Source organism: Boleophthalmus pectinirostris, unplaced genomic scaffold, assembly GCF_026225935.1.
Source record: "Boleophthalmus pectinirostris isolate CB_2022bp ecotype Guang Dong unplaced genomic scaffold, ASM2622593v1 HiC_scaffold_9, whole genome shotgun sequence".
NCBI lineage: Eukaryota > Metazoa > Chordata > Actinopteri > Gobiiformes > Gobiidae > Boleophthalmus > Boleophthalmus pectinirostris.
In genome coordinates, this window is record NW_026571541.1 from 9,905,346 (window position 1) to 9,925,385 (window position 20,040).

The 20,040-nt window shown below is 39.1% G+C and overlaps 1 protein-coding gene across 1 annotated transcript in view; it reads left to right on the forward strand.

Moving 5' to 3' along the window:
- Positions 1-20,040, forward strand: part of LOC110154577 (calsyntenin-2-like) — a gene marked incomplete at its 5' end in the record, with an annotated part of 351,405 nt that overhangs the window by 223,729 nt on the left and 107,636 nt on the right. Inside the window, 3 exon segments of the mRNA XM_055147860.1 lie at positions 11,868-12,053; positions 17,589-17,846; positions 19,189-19,310. Of these exon segments, the coding sequence (XP_055003835.1) occupies positions 11,868-12,053; positions 17,589-17,846; positions 19,189-19,310 (566 nt within the window).

Here is a 20,040-nt window from a genome sequence, read left to right on the forward strand (position 1 = left end):
TGCTTTTCTCCATGTAGATGTTATTGCTTTGTCTGGAATGTTTCATGACATTAAACCTTTCTGTCTTCATGGAGACCAAACCAGACCAAATTACAGGTCAGATCTGTGGAAAGGCGACCCTGCTCACAGTCAGAATGCTTTTTTTTCTTTGTACTTTTGAGCTGTAAAACCACCTGTAGTTGAATACATGTGAAGTGTTTAATGTCATACTGTGGAACATTCCAGGCAGAGCAATGACATATCCATAGAAACAAACAGGTGACGGACCCCCAACCAAAAAGTTACACAGTGCAACTTTAAGTAATAGCCTCGGTAACACTCACAGTGTTCTCTCCCTGAGGCAGACTCGACGGCAGCCATTTGAGATAATGCTTTTCGAATGTGACGCTTCAGTGGCTAATGTACATCGTAAATACTGCGTCTCTGTGTAATGACGGCGCCGCACAGATTACAGCGCGCCGTCGTAAATACACCTCCTCCTCTGTGTAACTGCATCAGACATAAGCACCACATAATCACTACTCAGCCATAAACAACCAGCAGCACTTTTACTGGAGGGAAGGAAGAGGACGGATGTTTAAGAGAAAGTCTGAGAGCGATTTAGAAATGTAAAGCAAAAAGTGTGGAAAAGTGTGGAAAACTATGCCGCAGAATCAAGTCAGATATATGTAGGCAAGATCTGTTCAGAGTTAAAGGTGCGCTGTGTAGCTTTTTTCCTGGTGGAGGTCTGCCATTTGCCTGTTTCCACGGAAATGTCATTGACTTGCCTGAAGTGTTAGACAGTATGGCAATGACTTATCTATAGTAGCTCCATCGGGACATCACCAGGTCAAATTACAGGCCATATCTGTGGAGAGCCGCCCCACTCTATAGAAGGATTTGCCCGATATTGGCCGCGATTTGCTTCTCCCTGAGTTCGTGAAGGCGTGGCCCGTCTTTGTGTCTTCCTGTGCGATTTTGAAGCCGCTGTGCTCCTCGTGTGTGTGTCAGTGTGATTTTGAGCTGCTCTGTCAGATCAGAACCACTAAACATCAGCAACGCTACGGTAACGGACAATAAAACAGAGCATCAGGGCCAGAGGAGTGATGGACACAGAGAGACACGCAAGATACAAACTCAGGATTTAGTGAAAATAATGAAATGACTTTTTCTCCTCGCCTCTTGTGAAGTTGTAAATTTAAACTCCAGCATCTCTTATTAAAAATGTAAATGTGTAAAGATTATACGCAGCGTGGCTAATTTCCATCTTCAGTCCCTCGGCAGGTTGAGGCGAAATCATCTACAGGAGAGAGAAAAGTACAACAATCACACAAAAGTACATAAAACCAGCACACTCACTATACATACAAATTAATTTCAAACAGTTCATTTGAAGTTCAGAGTCAAGTGTTTAAGAGTCATCCACATTATCCACAGAAATTGTCCTCCTCGATAATGACAGTCCACAAAACTGTACTATTAATCCAGTTTGAGGCGTTCTTTAAAAGGAAAAAGGCAAGAGTAGTTCCTCACGTGTGTTTGTTTACATCCACACAGCGCAGATCGAGGTGAAGCTGCAGATTAGCGATAGTGACTCTACTTCCTGTGAACTTTATCGCCAATCTTTTATGTTTTAAAAATCACGTATCTGAAGTATTGCACCGCATTTCACAAATAATAATAACACAGTTTTGACTTGTACGTAAACTAGAAGTACAGTGCTCTGATCTTTTGAACACTTACTGTAAAAGTGTCAAAGCGAGTGGTTTTACTGTAGACAGGAAACAGTTGACGCAATTGTGCTCACAACTTTATAGCCTGTGGTCTGCAGAAATATCCCGCTACAGTCTTTGCGATCAGAGATTTTAAGTCTCATAAGATTCTCCTCATGTGTGGTGTGTGCTTTTTGTCGTACGTTTAAAAATCTTTTAAGACCGAAAAATTCTGTAGTGTGTGGCAGCCTTAAGTTTTGTTTTTGCTGTATTTTTGAGGCATAAAAAGTATATGTATAAATACAAGATATAAGTCAAACCTCACTTTAGGACTTTCCAGGCAATGCAAAAACATCTCCATGAAAACAAGGAGGTGGCAGATCCTCCACCAAAATGTTGCATAGTGAACATTTAAAACAGGAAATATGGAAGGCATGTTTGAGAAAAAGTTTTGAGGATCCTACAGACCCAAATCAAGCAGGTACATTTAGGCAAGATCTGTTATGGAATGTTAGATAATATGGAATTGTTTGACAAGCAAGAGATGTCACCTGACCAAGTTAAAAGTCATATTCGTGAAGTGGCGATCCTGCTGACAGTAAGCTTGCATGTGTTTTAAGGTGATTCTGAACAGTGAAACATCTGTAATTGGATAAATGTAGGCTCATATGTAAGATAAATGCCACTTTAGGACATTGTGGGTGATGCAATAAGATCTCCATGGAGACAAGAAGGTGGCAGATCCTCCACCAGAAAGGTTTAATTTGAGTTTAACACGATACAGACTAGACCCATCGACGTCTTTTATTCCAACACAAAACTACACTTCCTCTCCCATCTTTATAAAAAAGACACATTAGTATTGATCACAGGCTCCTTAAAATGTGTTGTTTACATCTATTTTGTATTTCTTTGAGTTTTCAAACCATCTTAAAACCTTTTTGGCTTTGTTTCCTAATGTGTGCATTATGTCCAGTGGCGGATGAAGGGCGCCATTTATTTTATTTTTTTTTTACTTAAGGCAAACAGATACAGAGGCAAAAATGTACTCACATAACACTAAAAGTATCACAAGAGAAAATCCCCTTAAGTAAAAGTATTAAAGTACCTGTTTAAAAATGAGTAGAGTTAAAAAGTAAAAAAAGAGTAAAAAATAAAATAATTTTGCAGTGATTTTTAGCTAAATTAAAGGATGAAATGTAGGGATTTGGATAAAAAATAAATAAATAAATGCAAATTTTAAGTGATTCAATTGATTTCTTAATTTTTCTAGCCGTTTTTGTGTATTTGGTTTGCTCAAAGTTAGGATGTCAACTCAAATTAAATCCCACACCGTAAAAAAAGTACTTTTTACTTTTAAGTCGAGATCTAAAATGTTGTGAAGTAGAAAGTAAAAAGTATCCACTCTAAAATTCGCTCAAGTAAAGTACAGATACCTAAAAACTGTAAGTGTTGTTCTTTTACTTTTGTACTTCATTAACTTCCATACTGATTATGTCACCATGGTAACTACTGAAGAGTCTGTTATAAATACACATGAAGAACACCCCCAGTATGATGTTACTGATGTTACTGCAAAGTATGAGTCTGTGTACATTATATCCACCTTTGTTTAACTTATAGACTTTTTTTTTAGCCTGTGTGAGATTTTTGCTCACTAGTTTTGTCCAGCTATTGTCTGCTCTTGTGTCTCGTCTTGTACAGTCGACCTTGTAGCGGTCCTGTCCTCCTGACTCTCCTCTGTGTTTATTGAATGGAGCTCCCTGTGTGTACATGTGTGTATTTTTGAGTGACAGCAGCGGCGCCCCCTGCCTCCCGGTCTTTTAAATACACCTGAATTATTTAGTGTGAGTCCGAGCGCAGCTCAACAGTGGCCCTGAGAAAGAGAGGAGGTACATTGCTTCATGCATGACAGCAGCCTGACACAAAAACACAAGGACTTTTAGGATTCAGGAGCATAAAACAACAGGAAAACAGGGTTTACTCTGACATGACAGGGCTGTTGTCAGTGGCAGACAATTCAGACAGTTTTGTTCAAGTGTTGAACTTTCAGACATTGCTTTTTCACCTCTGTGAGACAAAATAAAACACTTTACATCAACTGTTCTCCCTGGTGTAGCTTTAGCCATGTCAGTTCAAATGGTGTTTGGAATAACTATTGCCCTATTCACACAGGATTAGTATTACCTAGGGTTCCCTGGTAAATTGTAATAATTATAATCATCATCTGTCCTGTGTGAATCATCCATGTCTATAAAAATGTAAAAATTACCACATAAACCATTGTACTTCCTGTAATTCTGCAAATTGCAGAGGCCCTGCAGAGGTGATTCTAGTCCCGTGTGCACGCTCATGTCTGTAAATTGCCCTGTTTTTCATCTGTGCATTGAAGCTAACATCTCTACAGCCCATTTTCCATTCTCTATCAACAACATTTATTCTGCATGGACAATATTTTGATCAAGTTATTGCTTTTTCTACAATTAAAAAGTAAAAAAAAAAAAAAAACATAAAAAAGAAACTGTGGTAAAGACGTGATCAGGAAGTAGAATCCTCTTGTCGTGGCAACCGATGACCAGCAGCATGGAGCCTCTATTTAGCTCCCATCCACACTGGTACGTATTCGAGTCGTCCACACTAATCCGATGGAAAACGGCTCTAGACACAGAACGATCTGGTGCCACCAGCTCCCACGAATTCATCAGAGTATGAATCTGATCCAGCACTATGTGGACGCCTGAAAACGCTGATACACTGATGTAGGTTTATGCGCCACAAAGTAATTTGTCACCAAAACACTAAGAGGCTAGAGTATATGTCCATTCATATATGCGGTCTATGTGTATTACCTGCAGATGTTTAATCTTGGAAAAGTTTAATATGAACCATCTCTAATGTGATAGAAGCACAGAACAAACTCACCATTAGCAGAACACCCCTCTGTCACAGAAAGAACACGTATATTCCACTGAGTCGCGTCCTTTAGTCCGACAGAAGCTGAACCGCATCAGCGCACAATAGTGAGCTGTTTTTTGAGCACTCAGTTTATGCAAATTAGCCATGTGGTTTTAAGTTTTGTTTCTGTAAAACATAAACAAATATGCTCAAAACTGTGTGGATAGGTTCCGATACGGTGATTCGTTTCAGTGTAAACGTAGCCTTAGACTGTTTAAGACTTGTTTAACAGCACAAATCATCTCACCTGTTGTAGTTCTCACCAAGTCAGTTCTTTCTCAAATTGTGTTTAAATAAAGCTCAGAATAACGTCTAACAGGGCCGCAGACAGAGCAGAGCCTACAGTTAGCATCACACTCCCAGAGAATGATAGTGATATCAGCTGCGAAGTATCAATAAGGTTATGTATTTAGAACAAAAGCGACAGAGAGAGAGAGACATATGTTATTATTATTAAATCTTAAACTTTAGGTAATTTAAGTATTTAATCCAGTTCAATTTGTTTTGTATTCCCCAAAATCAAAGCAGTAGTCACCTCTCAGGGCTTCACAAAATTATTGATTTAACCAAAAGAAAGTTTGAAAATCAAAACAGTCATAGGTCAATAACAGAATAGACAGATTAAAAAAACATTCACAGGAAACGAGTAAACTGTCCCAGAGCACCCCCCGGTGATAGACCCTTCTCAAGGAGGGGGAGGAAAAACACACACCCACACACACACACACACACACACACACACACACACACACACACACACACACACAGGGAAAAAGAGAAACCTGGAAGAGAATACAGTAAAGGAGATGAAGGAGATGATGAAGGAGCATGTGCCCAGAACTGAACAAGGACCAAACAAGGACCAAACCAGGAATGAATCAGGATTGAACCAGGTCTAAACCAGGACTGAACCAGAACTAAACCAGGACTGAACCAGAACTAAACGAGGACTGAACCAGAACTAAACCAGGAATGAACCAGAATCAGTCCAGGACTGAACCAGAACTAAGTCAGGATTGAACCAGGACTAAACCAGGACTAAACCAGGACTGAACCAGAACTGAACCAGGAATGAACCAGGAATGAACCAGAACTGAACTAGGACTGAACCAGGATTGAACCAGGAATGAACCTGGACTAAACCAGGAGTGAACCAGAAATAAACCAGAACTGAACCAGAACTAAATCAGGATTAAACCAGGACTAAACCAGGACTAAACCAAAAATAAACCAGGACTGAACCAGAACTAAACCTTGGACTTAAACAGGACTAAGCCCGGACTGAACCAAAAGTAAACCAGAACTGAACCAGGACTAAACCAGAACTAAATCAGGATTAAACCAGGAATGAACCAGAACTAAACCAGGAATGAACCAGAACTAAACCAGGAATGAACCAGAACAATATCAAGACTGAACCAGAACTAAACCAGGACAAAACCAGGTCTAAACCAAGACTGAACCAGGACTAAACCAGGGATGAACCATAACTACACCACGACTGAACCACGACTGAACTATTTGATCACTCTCAGCAGGCTTCAAACTGCACGGGCCCACTTCCGTCTGTTGTCTAAAATAGCATAGTATTTGGCGTTTATCACTACCAAACAAAACAAAACAAAACAAAACCTTACACCAAAGTGAGTGGAGAGGAGCTTCAACATCTCCACTGAGCATGTCACATTAACACCAAAGAAGCGGTCGTGGTTTGAATATTCCATGTTTTATTTATATCTGAACGCGCTGGATGTCTCGTAGCGCTTGAAAAGATGACACATTCCTATACAGCCCTATGCAGGTGTGTGTTCTGCTCCCCTCTTTTGTTTGTACCTATTTTCACCGCTCCCCCTGACAAGCCCACAGTAACAGGGCTGCACCGGCGCCAGTGCAACCAATTTCAGTCTGGAAATCATCAACAAACAAGCAATGTGTGTGTGTGTGTGTGTGTGCGTCTCTGTCTGTGTGTGTGTTTGTGCGTATGGGGCCGGAGAGGAGCAGGAGGTAAACACGGGGAAGGTAATAGGAGGAACAGTGTGTAGCTAAAGAGCTCTTCCTGTACACAGAGAGATGGCTGATTGAGTGGAGAGGATAGGAAGAAATAGTTGATGTTTGGGTCCAATTAATTTCTCGGTAGTGCGGGCATTTTAAGTTTACTGAATGAAAATACAGAAAATAGGCTTTTACTTGATGATTGGTTCTGGCTTTGAATTGAAGTTTAAATGGCCAATATCACACTATTTTCTGATCTGTGTTATAATGTTGTTTTCTTGTCAAAAACATGCCCAGAGTTGTGTTTTGTTTTGTTTCATTCACACACGTTGTAGTGGACCAAACAGAAAGGCAAAGACAAGGTATAAAAATAAGTTTAAATTTAATAAAGCCAAAAAAGATATAATTTAACAAAGGCTCAAATTAGGCAAATTATTAACAAAAAAGCTGGGCCCAACTGGGGTAACTCAAAATCAAACTGAACAGAACAAAACTAACCCAACCAGACAAAGGAACAGGTGTGTTTAAATACCTGAGGACCAACTAAAGCTAAACACAAGAGGGAGGAATTACACTAATTAACTAACTAAACCAATAACTTAATCAAAGTAAACAAAAAAACAAATAATTATAATACAGAAAATAATAAGTGATAATAATGTGACCTTAACACAAACTAAACAAATTAACTTAGTAAAACAAACTAAATTCCCCCCTTTGCTGAGTCCTGATGGTCTCTCCCAGGGTCGTCCGTCCGGTGCTCAAAAAAACAAAAAGAACAAGTGTAAGTAAATTAGACTTATATTAACTAAAATGCGTGCACTCAAATTAGAACATAAATCTAAATAAAAAATTAAATTATAAATAAAGAATTAAATTATGTGTAGTGTAATTAACTTAATGTAAATAATAATGAAAATTAAATAATACTGACACTATGGAGTGGTGGCAGAGGTATCCACCACACACGTTTAACGCATAAGTCCTGTATATTTATGCTGAATTCTGCTCTCAAACTGAAAAAAAAAAACTCTGTCCCACCTTGTGATGTCATGTGGTAATACAGGAAGAGCTCTACTTTGTTTTTAAACTCCATACACTTTCACTAGAATCATTTGGATGATTTCAGTCCTGGAATTGCCAAACTGTAAATGTTAAAGGTGTGTCACAAGGTGGAACAGAGCATTTTGAGCTTTGGAGATGTACACAGACTAATAATAACCCGGAATTACTCAAACGTGTGAATGAATCAAAACACAAATCCAGGTATGTTTTTGAGAAGGTAACAGCGTTCTTCGCGTTTACTTCAATGTTGTGTAATGTAGCAGGACCTTGTATTATGTTTAAAGATTAACGGGAATTGTGTCACTTTTCTGTTGGAGAGTTTGTATGGAGTACGAAAGCTTTCAGAAATATTTGTGTGCATAGGATAGAAATCTATACATATTTGGCTGTAGTTGAGCATAAAATAAATGTTCGTAAACTCTCAAATGAGTTCAGTCATACATAAAATGTGTTGCATGTATTTTATCCATCAGAATACGAATTGAAAAGTTATGACATCAAGAAGATTCACAAAATGAAAATTTACGATTACGCTTTCTTCAGTACGAATACGAATTCACAGACGCGACTTTACTGTCAAAAATACGTCATCACTTCACAGGAATTATTTGTTGAGCAGAAGAAACATCGATCGAGATGCTGGACTTTTGCGCCGCATTCAGACTGAACCGGAACTAAACCAGGACTAAACCAGGACTAAACCAGGACTGACCCAGGACTGACCCAGGATTACACCAGGACTAAACCAGGTCTAAAGCAGCTCTAAATCAGTTCTAAACCAGGACTAAACTAAATATGTTTGTTTTTTTAATGTATTTAAAAAAAAAAAAAAGATATAAACGGCTTTGGAAGTTACATTTTAAGAATTACTGTAGAACATCTTGGCCTGATTCATCATAGCATGGGGAACCGTCTGACCTTGCAGTATTAGAATTTGTTCACTCGACGTTAGGCGGGTACTTTTTTTTAACCAATTGCTGCTATTTGGTTGTGACGTATGTAATGTGCCACTAACGGGTCTAACTGGCATATTAAGCTTTCCCCAAATCCCCGAGGAAGAAGGGCAATAACGTCTTTCCTTTGGATAAAATTCACCAAACATTTTCTTTTTTCTGGCTTTAAATCCTCGATCTTGGCCTCGGGAATCATTCCCAGCACAGAATGTATGGCTCTTCACTGACTGACTGGTGCTCGGACTCTCACTTCCAGGGTTCTTGCAAACTGTCTAGTGCATTCCAATTCCTGACCTAGTTGCTGGAGAAAAATGAAATTGAGTGCAGGCACTAGGTAGCACTAGCCTTGCTAAAAACAATCCAAAGCAATAACATCATCTTGGAGATAAGCAGGTGGCTGAACAACAGAAATGTTACTTAGTGTACCTTTAAGATGAGAAACAGCCATACAGCCTTTACATTTGTACTGCTAATCCAGGTCATAGTTGATTCATATCATTTAGTAAAACTATCAAATACTATCTGAGTTTTTCTTGCTTTGAAAAGTTTGAGAAAATAAAAAACTGAAACTACTGTCACCTCAAATCCAATAAAATATAATGGTCCACAACTAAAGAACCCTCAGAACAGTAGAAAATGAAAGCCTGTCTACTTCTGCGCATCTGAAAACTCCATTCTGTGACAGTTTAATGACGAGTCCCGCTAATCCACCAAGCCAACGGTTCTTCAGCAACAATGTAGCATTTCATTAACCACAGCGCTATCTGCTAGTGCCATCAAAAGCAACACTGGCTCTGACATATTGGACACGGGTTTGTTTGAACTGTAGAAAAACACGAAGTTTCAATACAGAAATGTCAGTTTGACAGTTAGAAACAATACTCTGGGGTTACATCACGCTGGGGAGGACTGCATGTATTGCTGCAGTCATGTGAACTTGTGCATTTTTCAACATTTTGAGTTGAACACTGTACAAGTTGGAAAAACAATTTAGGAACTTGGGTCAAAGCCTGCTGTCCAACTTCTACACCTGACGTCACCTGCTGTGTTGAGACGAACCAAAATCAGTTGATCTCTCAATGTATCTGAAATATTTCTTTGACTAAACATATTACATTTAGCAAAAGAAAAATTTAATTCTGTCAATTAGACAGACGTTTTTGATTGAAGACTCAGAAATGGGAGGCTCAGATGTCGTCTATCCCCTATTTACAATTCCATCTTTAGACCTGCATCAAAACAAAGAAAACAACAGTGATAGCCTGTTCGGGCTCAGAGATGTGAAAGCACCCACCAGGGGTCTGAATGATTATGCTAATATGACTCAGGTACCATTCACACTTAGTGCGGTTCAATAGACCTAGCCAACAAATAGAAACGGTAAACAAGTAGGTTAGTTTCAGAGTAGTTTGAGTGTAGTTAGCTCCTCCGTTCAGGCAGATGTCCACCAGCGTCTGACCAGAACTGAAGAAGCAGATGAGATGCAAAATTTCTTCAATCAAAAACATTTGTCCAATTGACAGAATTGAATTTCTCCTTTGCTACGGCTCTTGGACGACTGAGGGAGTACACAGATATTGTTATTACATTTAGGGGTTCACAGTCTGTTGTCCATATCGAGACATGTTATTTTTTATTTTATCTAGTTTAGTTTATTTATATGAGTCAGGGACAGTGTACAATATACACTACATTAACCTTAATAGGAGAGATGCATTGTACCAGGTTGTAGCACCAGTGCTAATTTCCACCTGTAGTCCCTCACCAGGCTCATTGATTGATTGATTGAATTTAATTGATCTTAGCTATCACCTATTCTATTATCACATTTAAAGATGCACTGTGTCACTTTCTGGCGGACAGTTTGCTACCTGCTGGTCTTTATGAAGATGTTATGACTTTGTTTGGAATGTTCTAGATGTAGGGCATTAAAACCTACCTGTCTCCATAGAGACAAGCAGGCGACACCATCAGGCCTAACACATCAGGCTCACAGTAAAAATGCAGTCATTTGTCCATATAAAAAAATCAACACATTTGCACAAGAAAGGCCAACACAACCGTTGTATTAATTTTTTATGCAATGTTAAGTACATAAATAATGTTATACTTTAGCTTTTGAGACTCAGAAGTATAACAGCAAGAACAAATCCCCCCAGTTAGCTTCATTAAAGCTGTTAATGAGCAGACTCAGTGATTTTATTATCGGTGCTGTTACAGTTCTGACTTAATTCCTGGATATAAGCACGTGAATGCAAACTAGTCATAATCCTGACTTCTCATATCTTGGAACCTTGAGCACCCGGGGACCACATGAACGCAGCGTAGATTGTGTTTAAATAAAGCCCAGATTAAAGAGTAATTTGAGCAACAGAGCTTAAGACAGCGCAGTGCCTCTAGTTAGTTTAACCCCACGCCTGCCAGGGAACCAAATCATGTGAAAGGTATTAATAGCCAACATAATTCCAGACACAAAATTACAGCCTCTTTCTGACAGGGGGTTTGCGACCTGTTTGATGTTGCAATTTATTCATTTACAGTTCTTTTGATGGCTAAAAATACCTTAAAAACACGCATTTGTACCTGCTGCTTGTCTCCATGGTGATATATTAATTTAATGCCATTCTGGGGAGCATTCAAGGTAAAATAGTATCTCCAAACCGATAAGGAGACCCTCCAACATAAAAGTTCATAGTGTGGCTATTATATTAAAAGAGAGACAGGGATCAGGGGACTCAAGATAACTGAAGAGGAGATAAGATGTGTTTTATTATTCTCACAGTGGTTACATCCTGTTGTGCAGATATCAAGGAAGGCTTTATGTGCAATCAAAATGAAAATCTGCCGTAAAGATGAAGTCATTCAAATAACAGATGGTAAAAAGCAGAAATATGTGTTGTCTGATAAATGCTTTCAGAATTCTGACTGCACTATGAATGACTGACGGGTCTTAGCATCACGAGGAATTACTAGTGTTTTTAGTCTCCATATATTTATTGTACCACTCTTTTAATTTGATTTTTGGTGGAGGGTCAGGTACTTTATGCCTGAAATTTTGACCAAAAAATATGCATTCTTACAGTGAGTGGAGTCTGATTCGCTCCTCCACAGACCTGGCATGCAAACAATTATGAATTGGGGAATAATGCACATTGCCAAATTGCCGTCTTAACTTAACCTTTCTTTACTGTTTTTCCTTGTGTCTGTTCAGGATGGAGTAAGAGGGTGGACTATGAACCAGGGACAGGCAGTAAACAACTGTTTCCCAAGATGCACCTGGAGACGTGTGGGGGGCCCCTGTCCTCCGTGAGGACCACCGTGGAGCTCCAGACAAGCCACATCGGCAAAGGCTGTGACCGGGAGACCTACTCTGAGAAGTCCCTCCAGAAACTCTGTGGTGAGTGATACTGCTACTACTACTACTATTGTTACTACTGCTGCTACTACTGCTATTATAACTAGTACTTCTATTACTGCTACTACTATCTCTACTTCACCACCGCATAATATAAGTAGCAGAGTGAGTAATGAGACCCACCTTCCAGAAACTCTGGTGCGTAACACTAGATTACAACTAATAATACTCCTACTACTACTCCTACTACTCCTCCTCCTCCTCCTCCTACTACTACTACTACTACTACTACTACTACTACTACTACTACTACTATTACTACTATTACGATTACGATTACTATTACCAATACTGAACCACTACAAATATAATACTCGAGAGATCTACTCCAGAGACCCTGCGGTGGGTAAACTACTGGTACTACTGCGTCTACTACTTCTACTACTGCTACTGCTACTAGTACTATTACTACTAGTTCTTCTATTACTGCAACTACTACCTCTACTTTACCACCACATAATACAAGTAGCGGAGTGAGTAATGAGACCTACCTTTCAGAAACTTTGGTGAGTACCACTAGATTACAACTAATACTCCTACTCCTACTACTACTACTACTACTACTACTACTACTACTACTACTACTTCTACTATTACAATTACTATCACTAATACTGAACCACTACAAATGTAATACTTTAATGAGATCTACTCCAGAGACTCTGCAATGGATAAACACTACACTACTATTGCTTCTGCTACTTCTACTACTACGACCATTACTACTACTGAACCACTGCAGATATTAGTACTTTATTGAGACTTACTCTGAGAAGACCCTCCTGAAACTTTGGTGGGTACACTACTGGTACTATTGCTTCTATTTCTGCTGCTGCTACTGCTTTTATGACTACCAGTGTTTGTCTTGGGAATTTAAAAGATGTGACGAGTTAAGATCTTGCTTATGTACGAGGAAATGACCAGTTGGATTCTATGGCAGGAAATTACACTGAGCGCTGGACCTACTATGACCCACATACACAGTAAATACACTACTTATCAGAGTTGACTTTTGACTGAAGATGATGAGATGATGTTGTGAATGAGAGCAGGGGCGAGGCAGGACCCAGGGCACCAGTCTGTGCTCTTTATAAACCTGAAAGCTGCCAGTGTGAACTTCCCCGTGTCTGTGCCCGTGCTGACATGAATCTGAAGGCTGTGTGGCTAATGATCTGACACAAGTACATTAACTGGAGTCTCTGCCCACGCCGCACGAAGCAGTCACATACTTAGACGTGCACAACATACTTGGCTTTTCAAGGATCATCTTTAAATTAGGAATACGAGTATCAGTATTGAAGTATTGATATATTGACTGACCGAGGATACTTTTATGGAAATATTGATACAAATTAACATATGCAAAGAAAGTTAAAGCCATTTCTGTCAGGTTTTTACATGTATTTATTGCATACACAAGGTTAGATTAGTATGGAGTATTGGTATTTTTCTAAAAAAGTAACAAAAAGTACTATTTTATCAATTCCAAGAATGCTGAAACTACTCAAACTAATACAACTAAATACTTACATTACTGCTGTACTCCTACTACTACTACTACAACTACTATTTTTGCTGCTGCTGCTACTACTACTACTACTACTACTACTACTACTACTACTACTACTACTGCTACTGCTGCTGCTACTACTAGTACTACTATTACTGGTACTACTGCTGCTGCTGCTGCTACTACTACTACTACTACTACTGCTGCTGCTACTACTACTACTACTACTACTACTACTACTACTACTACTACTACTACTGCTACTGCTGCTGCTACTACTAGTACTACTATTATACTGGTACTACTGCTGCTGCTGCTGCTACTACTACCACTAGTGGTACTGGTACTGCTGCTGCTACTACTGCTACAACTACTACCACTACTACTACTACTACTACTACTACTACTACTACTACTACACTACTACTACTACTACTACTACTACTACTTACTGCTACTGCTACTGCTGCTGCTAATACTAATACATCTACTACTATTATTATTACTACTACTATTGCTGCTGCTAATACTACTACATCTACTACTACTATTACTACTACTATTGCTGCTGCTACTACTACTACATCTACTACTACTATTATTACTACTACTATTGCTGCTGCTAATACTACTACATCTACTACTACTGCTACTACTATTACTACTAATGCTAATGCTACTGCTTCTGCTACCACTACAATTACTACTACTACTACTACTACTACTACTAGTACTACTACTACTACTACTAATATTGTTGCTGCTGCTGCTACCACTACTATTGCTACTACTACTACTAGTACTGATACTACTACTGCTGCTACTGCTGCTGCTACTACTTTATGTGTTTTGGCGTGTCTAGAAATTAAATAAATACATTTTCAATACCAATGAACCATGTCTTAAAAAGTGAAAAATACAGAAAATGAGTGATGAATTTGATGAAAAGATGCTATTTATAAGCCAGTATTTTCCTATCTCATCCTGTCTGCAGTAATTATCCCCAGGGTAAATAGCAGCTGGAGCCTGCACCTTCTGCCAATGCCTTTGTACATTATCTGGAATTGATTGTGCTTTAAAAAGGCAATTACACCTGATTCTGTCCCCATCAGATAACCATTATGAGGTGACTGAGAGGAGTCTTTAGTGGTGAACCGAGCATGCACTGGGAGCTAAGGGAGCCAAGAGAGGACAATATGCATTCAGATGAGCTGGAGACAAGCAGGGGAAGGCCACAAATATGATGTCCTAGTAGTAGTAGTAGTAGTAGTAGTAGTAGTAGTAGTAGTAGTAGTAGTAGTAGTAGTTATAGGAGTAGGAGTAGGAGTAGTAGGAGTAGTACCAGGAGTAGGAGTAGGAGTAGTAGCAAGAGTAACAGTAGTAGTAGCAGAAGTAGTAGTAGAAAATTTAGCCATAGTCATAGCAGCGGTTATTAGCTGTAGTAGTCGCAGTAATCTTTGCAGTCGTAATAGTAGCAGGAGCAATAGTAGTATTAGCTGTAGTAGTAGAATTAGTAGTAGTAGTAGCAGAAGTAGCAGAAGTAGCAGTAGTAGCAGTAGTAGATTTAGCCATAGTCATAGCAGCAGTAGTTGTTAGTTATAGTAGTCACAGTAATCTCTGCAATCGTAATAGTAGTAGTAGTAGTAGTAGAAGTAGCAGTAGAAAATTTAGCCATAGTCATTGCAGCAGTAGTTGTTAGTTGTAGGAGTCACAGTAATCTTTGCAGTCATGATAGTAGCAGTAGCAATAGTAGTAGTTGTAGTAGTAGTAGTAGTAGTAGAGTACAGTACTGTATAGTAGTAGAAGTAGCCACAGTCATAGCAGCAGTAATAGCAGTAGTAGCAGTATTCATTAGTTGTAGTAGCTGCAGTAGTCATTGCAGTTGTAATAGTAGTAGTAGTTGTAGTATTAATTATTGTAGTAGTATTGTAGTAGCATTGTTAGTTGTATTAGTCGCAGTGATCTTTGCAGTCATAATAGTAGTAATAGTAGCAATAATAGTGGTAGTTGTAGTAGTAGTAGTAGTAGTAGTAGTAATAGTAGTGGTAGCAGCAATGGTAGTAGAAGTAGCCATAGTCATAGCAGCAGTAGGAGCAGTAGTTTTTAGTTGTAGTATTTGCAGTAGTCGTAGCAGTAACAGTAGCAGTAGTAGTCATCATAGCAGCAGTTGTAGTAGTAGTAGTATTAGTAGTAGTTGCACTGAACGAGAACTGCACTTAATTTAGTTGTATCTGTTACAATGACAAATAAAGATATTCTATTCTAGTAGCAGAAGTAGTAGTCATAAAAGTAGTTGTAGTAGCAGCTGTAGTAGTAATAATAGTAGTTATAGCGGTAGTAGCATTAGTCGTTAGTCGTAACTGTCATAGCATAGTAGCAGCAACATTAATAGTAATAGTCGTAGTAATATCAGTTTATTATAGTAGCAAAGGTAAACTTCTCCATAAAAAATACCATTACATGTGGATTATCCTGTTTGATTTGGTTCTGATCGGAATCACTCTCGAACAGTGACACACAAACCGGTCTCTGTGAATGTCAGATTCATTTGCCTCGAATCAATATCCACATCCGCTGTCCGTCTCCCCCATTGACTACATATTAGACCTGCCATCTGCTTTACTCTGAAGTCATCATAGCCAAGGTTAGGCCACTTTAGCCGCCATATGTGAGGAGATTGGTATTGACAAGTGGAACACGTGTCTGATAGGCAGTTCATGTGGTAGCACAGTATACAGGAATGAAGGACATGGAGGGATTGTATGGGAGAAATTGTTGCTAAATTGTCGATATTATGCAGATGCTGTGCTGGATTCTTCCTGTAGGTCTTTATAATGGTATATTGACTTTTTGATCCGTCTTAAGAGCTCATATTGCCCAGACACGCCTCTGTGTGTGTTGTATGTGCCATCAGACTCAGACACACGCTGCATAAAACATGGGACTGACCTGGAACTAAAGCTAGACTAGAGCAGGGCTGGACCAGAACTAAACCGGGACTAAAGCAGATCTAAAACAGATCTAAAACAGGATTAAACCAGGACTAAAGCAGAGCTAAACCAGATCTAAAACGGGATTAAACCACAACTAAATCAGGACTAGACAAGGCCTATATAAAAAACTAACCAGGACTAAACCAGGACTAAATCAGAACTAAAGCAGGACTAAACCAGGACTAAACCAGAACTACACCAGGTCTAAACCAGGACTAAACCAGGACTAAACCAGAACCACACCAGGACTTAACCAGGACTAAACAGAACTAAACCAGGACTAAATCAGAACTAAACCAAGAGTAAACCAGAACTACACCGGGATTAAACCAGGAATAAACCGGGACTAAACAAGGGCTTAACCAAAACTAAATCAGAACGAAACCAGGACTAAACTAGAACTAAACCAGGACTAAACCCCTACTAAACCAGGACTAGAATAGGACTAGACAAAAACCAAACCAGGACAAAACCAAGACTAGACCAGGACTAAACCAGAACTTAACCAGAACTACACAAATACTAAACAAAGGCTTAACCAGAACTAAATCAGAACTAAACCAGGACTGAACAAGGGCCAAACCAGGACTAAACCAGAACTAAAACAGGCCAAAACCTAGACTAAACCATCAGGACGGGACTTGATCAATAGAACAGTATGAACAGACGCAGTGTTTTTCATTCACTTTACAGGAGTCATTTGGATAATTTCAGCACTTAGATTTTCTTCAATCCACATCCACCAAATTCTATTATTATCATCAGCTTGTGTTATTAGCCTATTCTAACTGCATCATTTGTACAGCAGCAGGTGGAGAATTCTGCTGGCAAGTTTTCTATGCAAAATCCTGTCTAATTTCAATACTCATACTTTTCTTTTAGCACAGCACAGATAAGGTCGTTGAAAACCACTGTATTTGCAGAGTAAAGTCCAATTTACGGTCGTGCGTCAAATCGTCTGCGTCGCGGCACAGAGTCTGTAACCTACCATTGTTTCTTCTGTCTCTCCCCTAGGTGCCTCCTCTGGCAGCACAGACCTCCTCCCGGCCCCCAGTGGCGCTACCAACTGGACGTTTTCATTAGTGACGGACAGCGGCAGAGACAGCGACCTCATCTTCAGGTTCGACGGGCGGCAGGCGGCCAAGATCCCGGACTGGGTGGTCCCTCAGAACCTGACGGACCAGTTCACCATAGCGACCTGGATGAAGCACGGCCCCAGCCCCGGACTCAGGGCCGAGAAGGAGACGCTGCTCTGTAACTCGGATAAGACCGGTCAGTGTGGGATAGTTAAGAATAATGACAATCATCTTTAGTCATTTAGCAACTTATAAAAAACCTACGCAACATCATAAAAAATACTTCCTACTAATACTACACATCGTATCAGGTTTGTGAAGTTGTATATTGTGGGCTGAGAGATTGCTAGATTAATCAAACATGAATGAATAGCAAATAAAATCACTTCAGGTATGCTTTTGATGAGCAAACAACGTTATAACTTGGTAGAAATCTCAGAAAAGTCAATTTTGCATAATGTCCCATCTTTAAAGGTGTACTACGTAGTTTTTCCGTTGGGGGTCTGTCGGAGATGTAATTGCTTTTGCTTCAGATGTTCCACAATATGACATTAATCAGGTCTATCTTACATTTATTCAATTACAGGTGGTTTTATAGCTCAAAAATACCTAGAAAGACAGGCATTGTGACTTTGAGTGGGATTGTTTCTCCACAAATCTGACCTGATGGTTTGGTTTGGTCTCCATGATGATTGAAAATTTTTATGCCGTACTGTGAAACATTTCAGACAAAGCAATAACGTCTAAATGGAGAAAAGCATTTGATGGAATCTCTACCAGAAAAAAAGTATAACAAAGATGTGTGTTAAGGGAGACAAGGGAGATAAGGGAGACAACATATTTCTTTTTAAAGCATGTACCTGTAATTTAAAACAATATTATGAAGATAAAAATATGATTTTTAGTAAAAGTAAATAAGTTTACAGTTTACAGAATGTATTAATGTCTTGTCCTAGAGATTTTATTGATTTGCTTTGATTGTTGCACAGCATTTGCCTGGAGATTCAGAATGGTCTCTCTGTAGTTTTTATACAGATCAATATCAGTCCGGTCCCCACACCCTCCGCCAAATCTCAAGCTTATGGAACGTGATTGTCCACTCTGAGTTTTTTATATATATTATTTATTTATTCATATAATTTACTAATAAAATCAAATTGATCTCTTATATTAATAGAGTTTAATGCTTTGCTCATTGATTCTGAAAAAAATCTGCTATATTTTGAGTGTGATTAAATTTTTATTTTTTTTTCCATGCATGTCCCTGATTGGCTAATCCATCTGTCAGTCGCGCTCATTTGAAAACAGAAAATTTCAATTCGCATCTTCATAAAAGGTTGAAGAACTGTGTTTTTTTCTGGATCCCAGGCAAACACAGTATGGCAGTAAACTTATTTTCAGTTATTATTAAGTTTAATGCCATACTGTGAAACATTCTTGGCAAAGAATTGTCATCTCCATGGAGACCAGCTGAAAAGCAGAAACATTGTGCATTTTACACTGACCTGATTGTATGTTATCTATTTGCTTTTGTGTAGAAATGAACCGTCACCACTACAGTCTGTACGTCCATAACTGTCGCCTGGTGTTTCTGCTGAGGAGAGACTTCAGCCGAGCAGACTCCTTCAGGCCAGCAGAGTTCCACTGGAAACTCGAACAGGTAAAAGCCTTCATTTACACTACACATGTGTCTTAAGCGAAGGGGAGACTGGGAATAAAAAAGCATTCAGAAATGTATAAATGTATTTAGTATCTGTTGGAGGCACCCTCTGTTGTTGGATGGCTTTTGTTACATTGCTTTGTTCATCCAGCATTACTCAGAGCTATAGATTGTTTGGAGACAGTAGCTTTGTTGGTGGAGTGTTTGTCCACTGATCCAAAGGCTGGCAGTTTGAGTCCCACTTTCCACATAAACATCATTGGTTGAGCTGTGAGATCCACTGACTGACAGGTGGGCAGTGCAATTCCAGCTCCCACAGATGAATGCTGTCATTGTGTCTTTGGGCACAACATTTAACCCACTGTGCACCGTGTATGAATGCGTGTGTGAGTGGATGATGTAAAGCTCTTTGAATATATTGACGTGGAAAAGCACTATATAGAAATGTGACCATCCATGGAGATTTGTATGTTAAATGCCAAACTGTGGAACATTCCAGGCAAACCATTAACTCCAGGGAGACAAGCAGATAGTGGACCTACAAAGTGCACCTTTAAAATTGTTTCAAATTAAAGGTGAAGTATGTTGACTAATTTCTTTGAGTCTTATTGTCCATTGAGTTTCAAAGGCATTTGAAAAGACCGCATTTTCAAAGATCTCTGCTGGTTGAAAAAGTATTCTTAATTTGTGACCTCATGAATTTAAATTAGACATTTCATTTTACCTGATC